This window comes from Girardinichthys multiradiatus, chromosome Y (assembly GCF_021462225.1).
Source record: "Girardinichthys multiradiatus isolate DD_20200921_A chromosome Y, DD_fGirMul_XY1, whole genome shotgun sequence".
NCBI lineage: Eukaryota > Metazoa > Chordata > Actinopteri > Cyprinodontiformes > Goodeidae > Girardinichthys > Girardinichthys multiradiatus.
The window spans coordinates 20,718,525-20,736,173 of record NC_061818.1 but is presented as its reverse complement, the minus strand read 5'-3'; the positions used below and the strand labels follow the sequence as shown (position 1 = coordinate 20,736,173).

Sequence of the window (17,649 nt, the reverse complement as noted above, 5' to 3'; positions counted from 1 at the left end):
GGCACTGTGAGCAGGTGCCAGGTCGTGCTGAAAAATGAAATCTTCATCTCCATAAAGCTTTTCAGCAGATGGAAGCATGAAGTGCTCCAAAATCTCCTGATAGCTAGCTGCATTGACCCTGCCCTTGATAAAACACAGTGGACCAACACCAGCAGCTGACAAGGCACCCCAGACCATCACTGACTGTGGGTACTTGACACTGGACTTCTGGCATTTTGGCATTTCCTTCTCCCCAGTCTTCCTCCAGACTCTGGCACCTTGATTTCCGAATGACATGCAGAATTTGCTTTCATCCGAAAAAAGTACTTTGGACCACTGAGCAACAGTCCAGTGCTGCTTCTCTGTAGCCCAGGTCAGGCGCTTCTGCCGCTGTTTCTGGTTCAAAAGTGGCTTGACCTGGGGAATGCGGCACCTGTAGCCCATTTCCTGCACACGCCTGTGCACGGTGGCTCTGGATGTTTCTACTCCAGACTCAGTCCACTGCTTCCGCAGGTCCCCCAAGGTCTGGAATCGGCCCTTCTCCACAATCTTCCTCAGGGTCCGGTCACCTCTTCTCGTTGTGCAGCGTTTTCTGCCACACTTTTTCCTTCCCACAGACTTCCCACTGAGGTGCCTTGATACAGCACTCTGGGAACAGCCTATTCGTTCAGAAATGTCTTTCTGTGTCTTACCCTCTTGCTTGAGGGTGTCAATAGTGGCCTTCTGGACAGCAGTCAGGTCGGCAGTCTTAGCCATGATTGGGGTTTTGAGTGATGAACCAGGCTGGGAGTTTTAAAGGCCTCAGGAATCTTTTGCAGGTGTTTAGAGTTAACTCGTTGATTCAGATGATTAGGTTCATAGCCCGTTTAGAGACCCTTTTAATGATATGCTAATTTTGTGAGATAGGAATTTTGGGTTTTCATGAGCTGTATGCCAAAATCATCTGTATTAAGACAATAAAAGACCTGAAATATTTCAGTTAGTGTGCAATGAATCTAAAATATATGAATGTTAAATTTTCATCATGACATTATGGAAAATAATGAACTTCATCACAATATGCTAATATTTTGAGAAGGACCTGTATTACTACACATCTCTAAACTGGACTGTTTATTTATTGGTGACTGCCAAAGCAATGCAAGGATGCATGATTACTGGTGAAACAAGAACAGGTCTAGAAAGACATCTTAACCTTCTACCCTCAGTCATGATGCACACTGTTCTGTTGCTTTGGCTGTGTTCCTCAGCCCCACAACCTTTTGCTCTGGTCCGAGAAGCACGCACCAAGAGGCAGGCCCCGTCTAAATTTCTTCAGAAATTTTCTAGTTTATTACTATTATTATCGTGTGAATGCTGAAGAGTGAATAATTTTAAACGGCAATTCCATAGACTTTTGAATATACGTTGTAGTAAGCATTAGCATTTTAGCTCATTTTAGCTTTTACATTGCTTTTTGCATTGTAGATGGGTTAAATTAATATCTGCCTTCATGCTAGTGATAGCCAATATGCTAATATTATCATTTTAGCTTCTCTTTCTCCTCTCCGATCCCTTAGCTGAAGAACACTTTTGTGTTTTTTCTTGTTTGTTTTTGTGTTTCTTCAGAGTATTTGTTGTTAGATAATTTTTTTCTGAAATTTCTGCAATTTTTTATGTTTTTTACCACTGACTTGAACTTCTTAGGCTATATTTTTGCTTCAGTCTATGCTTTTTCAGCTCATCTATGGCAGCTCTTTCCTGATTATTTAAAGTTTTTGTCAGTTCTTGCATTTCAACAACTCTTTCAACAAGTAGTTTTGAGGTAACTTTACATTGTTAAGCTGTTTTATAGCTAATAGTCTTCCTGCTCAAAGAGATCAGATGACAGTTTGTCTTTGCTGTTTCTGCTATTTCTACTAATTTATCAGATTTCAGCAGATTTTCTGCAGTCAATATCAGCTAGTTTCTGCCAGCTTTCAGCTAAAAAAATTCAGCTGACAGCATTCACACTGCATTTTCGCAGGAAATGCAAATTTTTCTAGTTTGAAAATAAATCACAGCTAAAATATCCAACCACCTTCGTGTGTTCAATACTTGTGCAAGAAATTATTCTACACTACATCAGGAAAAAAATATATATATACAGCACAAAAAACCTTTTTTAGAAGTTCGTTTGCATTTATTTCCATATTAAACAGTGTAATTATAAACATTTCATTCAATTACACTAAGCATGATCAATATGAAGTAAAAATATTTAAAATCTACAGGTTTAAAGGACAGAATTCACATCTGCTTCTTAATTTAACCGCTTTTAGTAGACGACTGATATGTTCCTCTGATTCAACTCAGCTGTAAATTACAAAATAAAACCTCCTGTCAATAACTCAGTTATTACATCTTTCCCCAACCCCATTTATAAACAGGAAAAAAAAAAACAACAGAATCCATATATACACATTGGAACATCTCAACATTAAGTTATATTTCTCAAATGTGCAAGATTAAGCAAATGTATACTGTGGTCAAACAAACAGATTTCCTTAAATAGGTGTTCAAGTTTAACTGAGGAGCAGGCTGCTAGTTTTAACAGAAGTTAGTAATGGCTGATATGGTGCCGTCGGTTAGGAGCAGGAGAGGTGGGGGCGTCTACTACAGGTGGAGTACAGTGGGACAGGAGAGACAAATATTTACGGTGATTTCATCATCCAAAGAAAGCTCCATACAGCAACTGCATAACCTACAGTTCCTCATGTTCGAGTCGTAAATGAAGACGGGGTGGAAGATGTTTAGCTTCATTTGTATTGAGCTATGCAATACGGGAGCCGATCATACAAATTATGGCCAGCAAATGAAAGCTTTTTAAAGAGGATATTGCCATATTTGACACAACGCAGAGGAAAAATTAAAGGCAATTAGCTATATCCATATCAATCAACTTATTAGAGCAGCCACAGTATTTTTATTTGTTTGTTCTAGTAGTGTTCCCAGCACATCACCGGATCGTCCTATGAACACGTTAATGAAATTTCATTGCACATTTGTTTACAAACAGCTTACATCGCCGCCATTTTCAAAATAGAGATTTCTCGCTTATCTAAAAACAGTTACAGCATCACTTGACGTGCGGTTTGAAATATTTGTAGTGATAGCAAAACGGAGGGCGGGAGGAGCCGTGTTCGCGGCATCAACCGGCACCATGATTAGACCCAGCGATGACCAAGTGAGACAAAACGACTTCCTGCGCATTTCAATTAAAATAAAGCTTTACAAAAATCAATAATAAGCGATAGGTTCCTTTTCTCAACTGTTTTACAGTTAAACCCTCTCCTGATAAGACTGATAACAACACCCTCGGCTTACTGCAAGTGTTCCTTACATCAAGGGACATACAGCACGTCACCCCTACAGGTTGTCAGTACGTCTGCATTCCTCATCCTTTTAATTTAAATACTGCTACAGAAGGATTAAACGCAGAATTTAATCTCCAAACAGGAGACTCATCAACTCAACCAGAAGATAGATGAAAAAAAAATAAAAGGCAACCACTGAAATAATTGCACAATAAAAAAAAAAAAAAAAAAAAAAAGCATTGATGAATATTACATTTCAGATTTTTAATTGGAGTTCTGCTGAGATCAAAGAGCTTATTCCTGTTTGGTTGTAGTGATTATTTGCCCGCTCAGAATGAATTCATTAATCCAAAACATTTTCTTTTTTTTTTTTGGTGAGGCAACAAAAAGAAGCAGACACACCCGGAATGTGCATGAGAAGTCTATAAAGCAGCACATTTGTCTTTTTTTTTTTTTCCTTTAATTGCACTGAACTGAAATTACACCAATAAAGCTGGAGAGGTCATGTGGCTCAGACTGGGGCTTCAAAGTCTGTGCATATCTAATCTCCAACTCTTCTGAGAACGGTTCAGCCTTAGGGAAGCACTCCACAAACTGCATCCTTATTCCAACGTTCCCCAAAACAGGACGGGCATAGCTTAGTTCCTCAGTAGTGTCAACGACAGTTCCTTCGTTCGTCGCTTTTAGTCTTTTTCTCCATCTTCACTGCTTCCTGTTGGGAAGGAAAAGGAGGAAAGAATTAAGCTTACAGGAAACATCTTGCAGTGACCTTTCACATACATTCAGCTGTATTCTTAATCTGTCTTCTATAGGTCAAAACAAGCTACTATCCCACACCAATGGGAAACTTTAAAAATGAGCTTTTAAAGACTGTCACAAAAGTATTAAGTACCATGTGCTTTTTTATTAAATCCATGAATGTCATTACTAACTTCAGTCCTCACCATACATTTTTCAGTCTGTAGTGTTATAGCTTTGTTTTATTTGTGCTTTTTCCACTTAAATTATTTAGAAATGGATGTTACCATGATGAATAAAACTTTGATTATGTGCAACTCTTTTTGATGAACAAATCTTAATCTGGATTATTTTCGAGAATATCCTTCTTTGAAAGTGTGACCCTAGGATGGATAAAGGATTATTATTTCAGGAATTTGCCTGATTGTTTATTTATTTTGAGAGTAAATATTTATGTATATTTAATATTATTTAAAGTAGCCCAGACTATAGACTGTGAAGTCACTGAGAATTTGAAACTGAAAAACTGATGCGGCAGACTAGTCCAATCTACTGAAATCTCATTGCAACAACTCAAACTGCTACTCGGTAGTTTGTATGGACCTCCATGTGCTTCTATGCAGGCCTGACAACGTCGGGGTGTGCTTCTTATGAGATGACGGATGGTCTCTAAAGATGAGGTTTCAGAGATGAACTATTGGATTTAGGTCAGGGGAGTATGGAGGCCAATCAATGGTATCAATTCCTTCATCCTCCAGGAACTGCCTGCCATACTCTTGCCGCATGAGGCCAGGCATCGTTGTGCACCAGGAGGAGCTCAGGACCCACTGCACCAGCGGAGGGTCCAACAAGGATCTCATCCAGATACCTAAAGGCAGTCGTGGTGCCATCATTTATCCAGTACCTGTCTGTGTGTCCTTCCATAGACATGCCTCCCCAGACCAACAACCAAACCGTCATGCTGAATAATGTTGCAGGTGCATTGAGACTGTGCTGGAAGACACAGCAAACCTTTCGGGCAATGGCTCGTATTAATGTGCCATCCTGGAAGAGTTGGACTGCATGTGCAACTTCTGTAGGGTCCAGGTATCTCCTCATGCTACCAGTAGTGACTCTGATCCTGGTTAAAATGCAAAACTACTACGAAGCAGTCACAAAAACTCAGGAGGGAAAGAATGTCTGTGGCCTTGACTTGCAAAACCATTCCTGTTTCAGGGCTTATCTCATTTAGTGCACCTGTTGATAATTTCATTAACACCAAACCAGCTGACACTGATTAACACCCCCTCTACTACTTAACAGATCAATATTCCAGAAGATTAACTCACTTGAAATTTGATTATTTTTGAGCAGTGTTTTTCACTCTGAGAAACCGCGTCATAAACGTTGCATTCATTCCTGAAAGTGGATTCTTTACTTGCCTCCTTGTTCGATGTCTGAGTCAGTGAGGTGTGTAAGGGAGAAATTGGCAAGGTTTGCCGGTGAGATGGCGAAACGGGAGTAGGCAGAGGAACTGCTCCAGCTTGACTGCGGCATGTGTCCTACTGATGGGGGAGTGGAGGACACGGCCTTACACACGGGGTCCTTCTCAATCTTGGACAGGAAGGCAGGCCCGGAGGAGGTGAAGTCATCATCCCACTCAAAACCACCACCTGTGAGAGGTTACCGCACATGTCAGGACATTGGATTAATGTTATCTTTAACAATGAATACTATCTCGGGGCTTTCACCCTTACCCTCTTCATCGGTTGAGCTTTCAGAGTTAGCAAAGCGGTTCAGGTAGCTGGCTGTGGACACAGGGCTGCTGAGCTCGGGGGACTGACTGCTCAAACCAGACGAGTGGTCTCCCAGTTCCTTAGTGGGAGTCTCCTGCAACATATTGGAGAAGAATTAGAAGGACACATAATAGAGCCCTTCGCATTCATTGGCTCCTCTGTAAAAGAAAAAGCTTTTTTGAAAATAGCATTAAAAATTGCTCAAAAAAATCTTTCGAAGAATCCAACTTTTAATTTGAAAAAATTTAATTACCGTATTTTCCGCACTATAAGGCGCACTTAAAAACCATAAATTTTTTCAAAAAATGACAGTGCGCCTTGTAATCTGGAGTGCCTTATATATGGATCAATTGGTTAATTGGTTGATCCATACTGGTTGTACACAGCGCTCTGTCAAAATGTTTCAGTACGACTGGTAAACTACAAAGCCGCACCGCTTGCAGCATTACGGCTACCGTAGTCGGGGGTGTCGCCGAAGTAATAGCGGTAAACACCTGTACTGTGCTTACTCCTAGTCCAACACCACTTGTGTGTGAATAACGACCCCAAAATTGCACCTTTCAAGAGACACGCTTACGATGCTGAGTTCAAACTCAAGGCTGTCAGCTACGCAGTCGAACATGGGAATAGAGCAGCAGCGAGAGAATTCAACAGTTAACGCTACTATATTGAGAATGTACTAACGTTTGATTTAGTGCATCAAACTGTTTCTTTTACGTGTTTACTGAATCAGGGAAAAGTTCCCTTTCACGTTATAATGAAAGTTTGATTTCAACTTCAACTTCATAGACTCCAATGCGTTCCTCACGTGAGGTTGGCTCTATTCAATAGATTTCTATGTAGAGGAGACCTTACCATGAGAGTGAATGGAGTTATCAGAACGCTGGTTTGTAGTGTATTAATAAAGTTTGACTGACTTATCTGACTGTTTTGTTGACATTCTCTTTAGCACAGCTCCATCTAGTGGATGCATAACGCAACCCCAGTCAAACGTTTGACTGCAGTAGCTTCTATTCTATGCGCCTTATAATCCGGTGCGCCTTATATATGAAAAAAGTTCTAAAATAGGCCATTCATTGAAGGTGCGCCTTATAATCCGGTGCGCCTTATAGTGCGGAAAATACGGTAGTGGAAAGAAAATATTACGTTTATGACATTGTATGCATCACAGGCAATATAACAAGTTGATAATACTTTGTACAACCCCGCTATTGCCCACAGGATAACACTTAGCTGGGCTTTCTAATCTCTCGCACAAAAAGCAACCTTTAGCCTCTTTTTTTCCACCATAAACCCATAAAGATGAGCCTCTTCTGAACTTCTGATGGACATTCACAAATCACAGGTGGAGGCAGTGATATCCTGCAAAGCTGCGAGCTTTCAGAAATGATAACAGCAGTGTGGGACAACAGGCTGTTTGGTAAGGCAGCACTATGCATAAAGCCTGCGTCAAAAGATGCCCCATACAGTGCTTTCCAAAACAATAATGGAGAATACTCTCACTGTGGTGATCCTGTTGTTTGCCGAGCAAATATTTACGTTTAAATCTTATATCTCATCTTCCTGCCCTTCTCTTTTGAAATGCTCTTTGTTCACCAGTGAGTCTTGTTTCTGCTTTGACATCCTGTAGCTGGGTTAGGGTCTGTTGTTATTCTGTCATATGTATTGGGTTATTATCTTTTTTAAAGAACCAATAATTACCCATTTTCTATTTTCTGAAAGGTCCAGCAGTAATGTATTTGAAATCCGAAATCCATAATCCCATAAACTGGGGTCACAGCATCACAGATCTCACACCATATTTAATATTGGGCATGAGGTGCTTTTTCATATATCCTCCTTTCTCTCTTCATGCCAAACCTACTTGGATTGCGCAGCATGTTACCAAAAAGCTCAGTGTTAGTTTCATCTGAACGAAGCACCTAGTCCTTAAAAAGATTAGAAAACTCTATGTTTACATTTGTGACAGTAGGACAAGTAGGTCTCCTGACTGGCATGTAGATACAATCTAATGGTTGTTATGGAGTCCTGGTGTTAGGGTTTGAAAACTTTTGAATTGTTTATCACTCATGTCTGCTCTAAGGGCTATTCCCTCCTACATGCCACAGAAAAGGGATATGTGGGAGACGAGTGAGTTATGCTTACCAAGTCCTCACTCCCTCTGTTTAAGACACATGAACCCTAACCTTTCTGACCCCACACACACACACACACACACACCCTGAATGTTTGTTGAACTGTGTGTGAACCAGCATGTATAAATAAAGAGAGAGGGGTGCCAACACTTTGTAGTCTGCACTGCAGAGAGTGAGCTACCCTTGCTGCAAGTAAATCTGACTCTGTATCGTTCTTGCCTCTGAGTTGACTAATTAATACCTAACACCTGGTGACCCCAACATACCACTTTTGCTACAGTTTATCACCAGTAAGCTTTGGAGATTTTTTTTGTCCCAGGGTTATTCTGCTTACTGTGAATGGTAACATGTGAACATGGGTCCTAGTACCAGTGGCCAAAAGAAATGGGGCTCTGAATCTCTCTGAAGTTGTGGACAACAGATAATTAAAAAAAGAAGTAGAAAATAAAACAATGCTTCAGTTTTAAACTGATTTTAGGGGTTCCGATAACAAATGTCCTACTGGTAATATTATTAAAAACAAATCATTCTTAACATAGGCAACATTTTTTACCATTGTAAATGAATAAATGTACTCAAATGAAAGGTTAAATTGTTCTTACTTTTTCAGTGTCAGACTTTTTGTCTGCATCAAAAAGGATGAATTTAAAATCGAGGTTAATTTCTTTCCCAGGGGTGCCAATAAATGTGGGCAAGACTAAAAAACAAAAATATTATTACCGCCGACTAAAAGAAAAAAAAAGGAAAGTAAGTTAACATTACCTGGTCAAACAGGTAGACTGTCACGTCGTCAAAGAATGATACAGCTCTTCTGGAGTTCTCTGCATTGTATTTCTCACCGAAGGGGGAAGACGATGCTTCGATGTTCAGGTTCCTTGGTTTCAGTAAGCTCTTCAGGTTCTTGCTGCTGGTTTCATTCGACACAATAACCGGCACCACGTGAATGGTTTCGTCCTCGCTGTCTGAGCTGGAGCTGTGCAGCTGGTATGCACGCATGTCGTCATCAGAGTCCTCACTGTTCTCGTCCTCCTCGTCGGCATCGACGCCGTCTTCCTGTCCCTCCAGACTGTCACGTCTGCTCAGGTAACGTCCCTCCACGTCAGGCTCTTTGATTTTATGACCGTCATGGGCGTAGGTTCTGGTCAGTTTAGCATGAACAGCGCCCTCTAGTCTTGCCTTGGAGGAGGTATCAGTAGGCAAAGGTGAGGATTCTAGATCTTCTAATGGTCTCAATGTTTCAGGAAATGAGCCCTGGAGGATTTGTGGTTTTGTTTCTTCTCCACTGGGGCTGACCAAAGTCTCTGCCACTTCGCTTCTCAGTTGCTCTTTAATATCTGAAGTAATATCTAGAAGCAGGTCCTCAGCATCCGGTTCTACAAGTGCAGAAGATTCTTGCTGGGAAAACAACGCATCAATATCTTTCTCCTTGTAAACTCCGTGTGTTGGACTTTCAGAGCTCCTCATCCAAGTGATTTCTGTAGCACTTCCTGCAGTCGACTCCTCAGCCTTCTTCTCTGGTTCTGGTTCATTGTCGGAGAAGTAGGCAGAGTCTCTGTAGTTGCTGCCAGTAGGTGGCTCTTCTGCAGGAGCTCCATGGTCTGGCTGCTGATCCTCACTGGGATTTACACTGCGAGCTTCCAGCATACCCTCAGCTTCAGAGATGACAATTTTTGGGGCAACCAAATTTGTGGAAATGGCAAGCTCTTCTGAGTCTTCTTCGTTGGAAGTGCTAATGCCATTTTTCACAGGGGAGCTGTCTGCAACATTTGGCTGAGAGTTCCATTCAGGAGACTCCAGGTTCTCCGTCTCATATCCGCTGTCTGATATCTTGTACGGCGGCTGAAGTTTATTTTGTGACACTTGGGCATTCAGCTCCTCCGCCTGCTCCGCCAGCCGATGAATGTCAAGAGAGTTGAGAGAATCAGGCGTTTCAGATGAGTTGTCTATGGTTAGGACAGTGGTGGACATGCTGTCTTCCAGTAAACTGTCCTGACTTATCTGATCCAAAGATGGACCGGATACAAGGAGAGAAGCTCTAACAAGTGGATGTCCATTAGTTTCCAAGAAAGATTCTTCCTGATCAGAAAGGTTTGCTTCCAGGTCAAGATCCGCATCCTCAATCAGCTCACTCAGAGGATCATTACTCGTTAGGTCTTCGTTCTGTCCATTTTCAGAAGCGATTGTTTGAATCTGGAGGCTTTCAGGCATTTTACTTCCTATGGTGTTTGAGACTTCAGGGTCATCTGCAAGGCTGGACATTTTGGCATCCGTGGAAGAGTCTGTAGTGGCACAATCAGAGAAAAAAGGGATATGGCTACTCATACTGTTAGTGATGGGCTCGAACCTCTCTGAGGTAGAACTGAAACCAGAGTCTACAGCCTTGTCTGAGGTCTGTAGCAGAGTGAGGTCTTCAGTGGAAGAACCATTTCTTACTGGCATCTGGCTGTCTGTGTTATCATGTGTAACCACAGAAATGGAAGGCACCAGAGTTTCATTTTCTAACAAAAACTGCCCCAAGTTGGTACTTGGAGAGTCTAAAAAGTCTGCTGTGCTACTGTTTGCAGTTTGAAGATGTGTGTCTGCTTTGTTTAAGCCGTCTAAAGTCTCGAGGTTGTCCCAAGAATTCATTTTGAATGCTTCCTCTGGTTCATGGACAATGCCGGGTAAGAGAAAGTTCTGCTGTGGATTCATGAAGCTGGAGTCCTCTTTCATCAGGTTCTGTTCTCTGAGAAACACAAAATTATCAGCCAGTTTTTCAGTATCCAGAAGCCTCCTCACATTCTGCTCTCCTTCCATAACGAACGGCAGGGGACGGGCTTCCTCCTCCTCTAAAAAATAGCTTGGATTTAGGTTAACTTCTTGGACTTCCACAGCGCCATCAAGAAAAGTATTTCCACAGCGCTGCGGGAGCTCCAGAAAGTTCTGGCTCCAGGAGGGAGAGTCTTCATGCTTTGACCCCTCTTCTGTGAAAATGTTCATGTGGTACGGACTGTCATTTTCCAGGGATGACCAGATGTGGCTGTCTGGTAAATATGAGTCCTTTGAGTCGATGCTTTGGTGGAAAAAGTCAGCATCTGTGCTTGACTCATCCAGGCGGACATCTTGAAGTATAACAAAGTCTTTCTGGCTAGAGGTAAAGCCCGTGTCCGGTTCTTCATTCCCAGCATCCCCGTCAGCGCTCTCGCCTTGTTCCTCAAGCTGTATATAATATTCATTTCCATTTGATGACTTCTGCGAATCAAACACTGGGACAATCCCAGGTATTCCTAATGGAGGGTTACCACTTTCAGCACCTCCTACCCTGGGCGGAGCATCAGGGAAGTGAGCCTGGATGTCCTCCCTAGAAACAGGGAAGAACATGCTCTGGTAGTTCAGGGTAGTGTCCATGCCTGATCGCCCGTGGGTGCTGTCATAGTGGTTGTGCTTGGCTGCCTCCCAAACATACTCAAAGCTGAGACCTTTGCTTGTTTCTGTAATGGTCAAAACTTCGTCGATCTCTTGTCGCAAAGCATCATCAGCGAACTGGTCCAAGATCGGGAAAGATGAATGGCTAACAGTCTGCCGCGTGGTTGGGTTAGGCTTCAGTGCATCCCAGCGTTGCTCGAAATCTTCCTCCATGTCCTTCTGGCCTTGCATTCGCAGATAGATGAGCAAACGGTGCACCTCCTCTGCTGTTGCTCTCTTCTCAGGTGACAGCCAACAAAACTGCAGCACCTCATACCTGATGGTACAAAAAAATAGAGGCCCTGTTCAGACTTTCTACCTACCTTATAACTTTGTTTCTAATCTATTTAGAAATAAAATTACTCAGATAATGGCTGAACAGTCTCACCATCTGTCAGAATACGGAAGCTCTATTTGTGGTTTAAACAGCTTGACTTGTTGCTCCTTGATCACATGATGCAGAACCTCCCGGTCAGACAAGTGTGGGTACGGCTGAGCGGCGTTCTCAAAAAGCTCCCATAATGTGACCCCCAAGGCCCTGGAAACAGATGAAGAGAAATTAACCCCATTAAACACATTCACTGGTCAGCAAATACCCCACATGTCACACCCATAACAAAATATTAAAGAGGTGAACATCAAAGTTATTTAAATTAATGACTTCATATAAAAATGCTGGTAATACCTGGAATCATTTCTGAGTGAAGCAGAATTTTAATGATGAATTATCTCGCCCTGTTTTAAAAGTTTTCTTAGCAGAAACAAGTTATTTTTTAAACAATAATTTTAAAATATCCACTTTTTTGCTATTTGTAGTTTTATTCACATGTTTGCTCCAGTCAACTGACTTTAACAGGATAAAAAGAAACAATGTGTACCGGGTTCTAAAATATTTAAATCCAAACTCAAAACCAAAAAAGGCAGGTACACATAAAAATAAACAAGAGTTTTATGATATTAGAAAATCTTCAGATGAAGCAACTACTGCAAAGATGATATCAGTTCCCTCGTCTACATCTGGGCTTTCTACAATCTGACCTTTAGCATTTCAGGCAATGTTATTTATGTCTGGTGTGAGACTCTGACCCGCTGGCTAAATATTACCCTAATATGAAAAATGCAAGTTCATAACACTATGAACATGTTCGCCAACAATTATTCTACTCCGGTCCTTTCCAATATGAATATTGCACTCACAGACATTGCAGTGATGATACTCAGAAAATAGTGCGGTGCCTTAATCTTACAAAGATTGTAACATGGGCAAAAGCAAATTTAAATATAATTTGTTTTCTTCTATACTCACAAATATTAATTTAAAATGTATTCCCTTCTGCCTTAGAGTACTTAAAAAGTCCAGAAAGTAATGTAATACTCTTGATTTCTTTTTTCCCTTATGAAAGATCCCTTTTAATTATGAAAATTATGAAAGAAACAACAGTGTCCTTTAAAATTCAACGGAAAATAACAGATATTCACACTGTCACAAGTCACCAAAATAACGGTTTTGTATTTCTAGCCAATAAATAAACCCTGATGAAGACAAAGCTGCCACAACATTATGACCACTGAGACATAAAGTGAGTAAAACTGCTCATCTTGTGAAACAAGAATTTTATGATGGGGAAATTGGCACCATGTCATTTTACATTCATTCATTCTGACGCCTATGTAAACCGAGAAGCCTAATGAAGTTGCTTATCAAAGGCTAAGGGCACACCACAAAATTTCACAAATATCTTTGACAATAAGAACAGTAAGCTGCTTTTTCCACCAACCAGAGGAAAGCAAAGGTTTAAGCTCTTGTTTACAGTAAGTTTGTATTTCTAAATGGGGTAGGTTGAAGATGAAGGATGAACTAATTTGGTCAATCTATATATGCTTACAACTGGACCAATCACATACTCTTAGACATTCACTGTTTCTACTTGTGCTACAAAAGTAAGGAATGTGAAATTTGTAGTGGTTCTTGATGTGCTGACTCCACCTTCTGTCCACTCTTAGTAAAACTACCCAAATTTCTTGAATGGATTTTGCTCGACAATCCTCACTAGGCTGCGGTTATTCTTTTTGTTTGTGCCCATTTTCTTAATGAAACTTTTTCCTTCCACAAAACTTTCCATTGATACAACACTGAGAAAGGTTGGCCTTTTTGTTACATTGTACTTTAGTGGTTTATTTGTCCAGGGGAGGGTGTCAATGACTATTTGTTGGCAACTCAGCAAATAATGTAGGCCATTAAATGGAATTCATAGATTAAAACAAATCACTCATCAATCCTTTATCAGTTTTATGTAATATTCAAATTTTCTGACATTGAATTTTGGGTTTTCATTTTCTGTAAGCCAGAACGTCTTTAGCAGTAAAGAGGGGATCAACTCATTGTCAGGCAGCTGGTCATAATGTAAATGAAAAAATGCGTATTTTGGGCTCTTGAAAAGGTTTCCGGGTTAGCAGATATGTGTACCTACCACACATTGCTGGCCTTGGTCTGCTCCATCGTAATCACACCCCCATGGCGCTCCACCACCAGCTCAGGAGCCAACCACCGCAGGGGTGTGAACACATCATCCTCTGTGATGATGTAATCCTCCTGCAGGATAAGGATTGTTTTAAATGTGCTGGGTGACCTTCTCTCATGAGTATTAAATTCAGACAGCATAACTGCTGGCTAAGCAGTATTTCAGGAATGCAGCATATACAACTGCCGGGGGACGTATGCAGCACATCAGGTTACAGAGAGGACAATCTGGATTCTGCAATGAAATGTACTCTATGTCTGACCAAAGGACACATTTGTTTCGGCTCAGAAGGGACACGTTTATTTTCTGTGCGGCTCCTTGGTTAAAAATAGCAGGGATTGAGACACGTCATAACTATGAAAGTGAGCTATGCGTCAATTTAGATATATATGACAAAGCTATGTATGTTTTGGGAGACGCCATGTCAAAACACCATGGCTTTTCCAGCCTTACTCCAGAGTTGGAGCAATATATTAAGGTCCTGTTTACACAACAACAATCTATTAAAAATGTGATTGTTTTCCCGTTTCTGTTAACACATCTACATGACAATGTTTTAATTGCGATCTCCGTGCACAACATACTAGTAGAAACGTTGAAAACGATGTAATTTCCCTGCCAGACCACTAGTAGGCTCTATATGCTTTGAAACTCAGCAACATGTGCATGCGTACAAACACTCCATGCTTGACAACAAGGTAGAAAATGAACACATTGTTGAAGACCCGTCGTTGAATTCAAGAGTCAGCAGCATAAATATTAATCTCCTATCTGTCATCGTTGTTGATATCTTCTTCTGTGGGTTTAAAACTGGTCGGCATCTGTTATACTGTGCACATGTGCTTTCATTTTTTCCTGATTGAAGCATTGCTGCACATGTGCCAAGGCTTCCCCATACGAGAGATTCAGTTTTTCCCGTCTACATAAAAACAGAAACTGGGAACCCTTTCAAAACGTTACACTCTTGTTGTAGTGTGCACCAACAACAGAAATGCAACAAAGTTTTACAGTTTTCACCAAAAAACATTGTGCGCACTAGGCCTAAGACTGACCTGTAGAAACTGCTATTCGGACAAAACAAATCTGTCACTGTTGAGGAAAACACAAACTAAACGTCACTGGTGAGTGAGATGGGAAACTATTACAGTACTAATGTAGACAATGTAATACTGATAAAACGTAGAGTTTTATTTACCAGCATATCCATGGAACTGTATTTGTTTATATTAATGTAGGGTTGATATCAATAAATTCACAGGGACGGCAACATTTTATAAAGACCTTCAAAAAATAATTTTGAATTGAAATCAGAAACCAGAGCTTCTCATGCTCTGGCTTACTTATTTACTAAAGTTTATGATGGTATAGTTGGAAAGAGGTTGTATTTAATTTTTAAACACTGACATAGTTTCCTCATTCCTGACATGCTAATGACAAACTGCATCACTGATCATAAACTGCAGATAAACAAAAATTATTTGCAAACAACTGTATTAGGAAAACTTTGCTACATATCACTACCAGATAAAAAGCAAGTTAGCAGATTATTACAGTAATGATAAAGCCAACCAATTCCTACACAGAGGGAAAAAACCATAAATAATGATCTTACTTTATATCTGTAGGGTCCAATCCCATAGTCTCCCACTTTAACTGTAAGATCTGCAGTCAGGTAGCAGTTCCTAAGGGCCAGATCACTGTGAGACACAAAAAGACATTATTAGATATTTACAGATGTCAAAGATTGATGTCTATTCTTTGTCTGTCTTGGTTTTGTCATCTTCACTCATCTGCTTATAGGACAATACCACAAAATAGTTCTAAAAAGGGGAGACTCCCAGGAATCACAAATGATTAAGGCACCAACAGGAATTTAGTACAAGATCCTTGTCATTTCCCCTTCGCTATTAACATTAAATCAAAGCTCTTACAGGAGCTATTTTTTTGGCTTGGGCACACAACTCAAGGATGTTGCTTCTGGAGAGGAGAAAGACTCGGGAGAACCTTTTGTTTGTCTGCCAGGAGAGGGCGTAACAAGCTCTGAGGCTCTGCACATAAAGCAGACATGTGGTGGCTCATCACACGATATCCAGAGGCAGGCTTCTGTTACTCGTTGCCCATCGAGCGTTCTCGGTACACATAGTCCTTTTTAAACCGCCCAATGACAAACGCTGTTGACACTAATATCCTTGTGCGTGCATGCATGGCCTAGGTAACAGCCAGCCATACTGGAAGCTTGAAAATGATAAATGAAGATGTATTTTTAAAACCCTCTTGTCCTCTGCTGTTGGTTAACGTGTCAACATGCAAGTAACGCAGTAAGGAGAGAAACGACTTAAACATTTTAGCCATATAAGGCTATTTTAAGGTGCAGAGGTGATCACATCTACACCCTATAAAGGTATTTGTGGACTCTCAGGTTCAACATTACTCGGATCTAGTATATTTCAAAACAGAGTTTAAAACGGACATCATTTAAAAGTATAAATATTGAAATGCCGTAATATGAAAGAAATTACAATACAAAACTAAAACAATGTTTCATGCATACATTCCTTACATACAATACATTCCTTTGTAATTTGGGGTTGAACTTTCATGCCATTTTAACTAATATTTCAAAAAGAAAATCGAACGGAAAGAGATGTTCTTTGACACCTGACAATCCTTTCATACAGCAAAAAAAAAAAGAAAAAACAATAAGATACAGATGACTTTTAAATGGAAAAATGAACAAAAAAAACCCCAAATTATTATTACTACACCTATTCAAGTAATTTCACATTTATAGTTTTTAGAAACTATTTCCAAAACATTTTACTTCACCAGGTTTCCATAAACATCCCATGACTAAACAATTTTGGTCCAAGATAAAATTACAAAATGATTCCAATGTTAATCTTCAAAGCCCAACCAGTAAAGGTTTCAGCTGCATCATTTCAGGCGAACACATCCCCTTCTAAATGCAAAGAACAACCAGGATGATGACACACAAATGTCAAAGTTGAATTTTCAAATAGCAGCTGAAAAAACTAGCAGGCAATGCTGTGCAGCTTTCTTTTAAGTAAAAATCACTTTGGTTGAGAAATGCTTTGACTGCAGGTGAAATAGCTCTAAACACTGGATTAAGACTTATAAAGAAAAACACTACATCTACAAGACACAAGCATAAAAACATACACTTAAAAAAAGATACCACTTTTAAAATTTCTGAATATGAATTTATTCAAGTGCTGCTGACTGAGTTTTGCTCTTTTGCACTTCCATTCTTACCCTTGCATAGCAAAGCTGAGATCTCAGCCTGGGACATCAGCCCCCACAACACAGCACAGAGGATTTGTGTCTGTGTAGCTGCACTGTGCACCTTCCCTCTTATACAGTTTCATCTAGCTGTACACCATGTCCTTTTTTAGTTTGCAGAACGATTTCATTTTTTTTTTTTTTTTTTATGTTTTGATTTGAACCTGTCAAAGAATCATTTTCTCAAGTGCAAACGAAACGAGTCAACACTGAGGAAATCTTGTAGACCTCTCTGTGAGTTGTGACAAGGACTAAAACAACGCACAAAATGAGGCTATCCCTTTACATGCGAAGAGCAGAATCATCATATCCCTCTGGCAGCAGACAGCTGACACTGTGGCAAAGTATTGGAGCTGTGTAATTGGAACCCTTTAAGCTTATTCTGATCATGCAAAATAGAGCGTCGCATGTTAGCTCCACC

At 40.4% G+C, this 17,649-nt stretch overlaps 1 protein-coding gene across 1 annotated transcript in view; it reads right to left on the bottom strand.

The window, feature by feature from the left end:
* Positions 1 to 2,117: 2,117 nt before the first annotated feature.
* The window catches only part of LOC124864730 (serine/threonine-protein kinase LMTK2-like), a 50,142-nt gene continuing 34,610 nt past the window's right edge, over positions 2,118 to 17,649 (bottom strand). The window contains exons 8-14 of the mRNA XM_047359606.1: positions 15,541 to 15,625; positions 13,878 to 13,999; positions 11,795 to 11,944; positions 8,725 to 11,683; positions 5,789 to 5,921; positions 5,474 to 5,704; positions 2,118 to 4,026 (exon numbers count right to left, since the gene is read on the bottom strand). Of these exons, the coding sequence (XP_047215562.1) occupies positions 3,998 to 4,026; positions 5,474 to 5,704; positions 5,789 to 5,921; positions 8,725 to 11,683; positions 11,795 to 11,944; positions 13,878 to 13,999; positions 15,541 to 15,625 (3,709 nt within the window). The 3' untranslated portion in view covers positions 2,118 to 3,997. The remainder of the gene's footprint in view (positions 4,027 to 5,473; positions 5,705 to 5,788; positions 5,922 to 8,724; positions 11,684 to 11,794; positions 11,945 to 13,877; positions 14,000 to 15,540; positions 15,626 to 17,649) is intronic.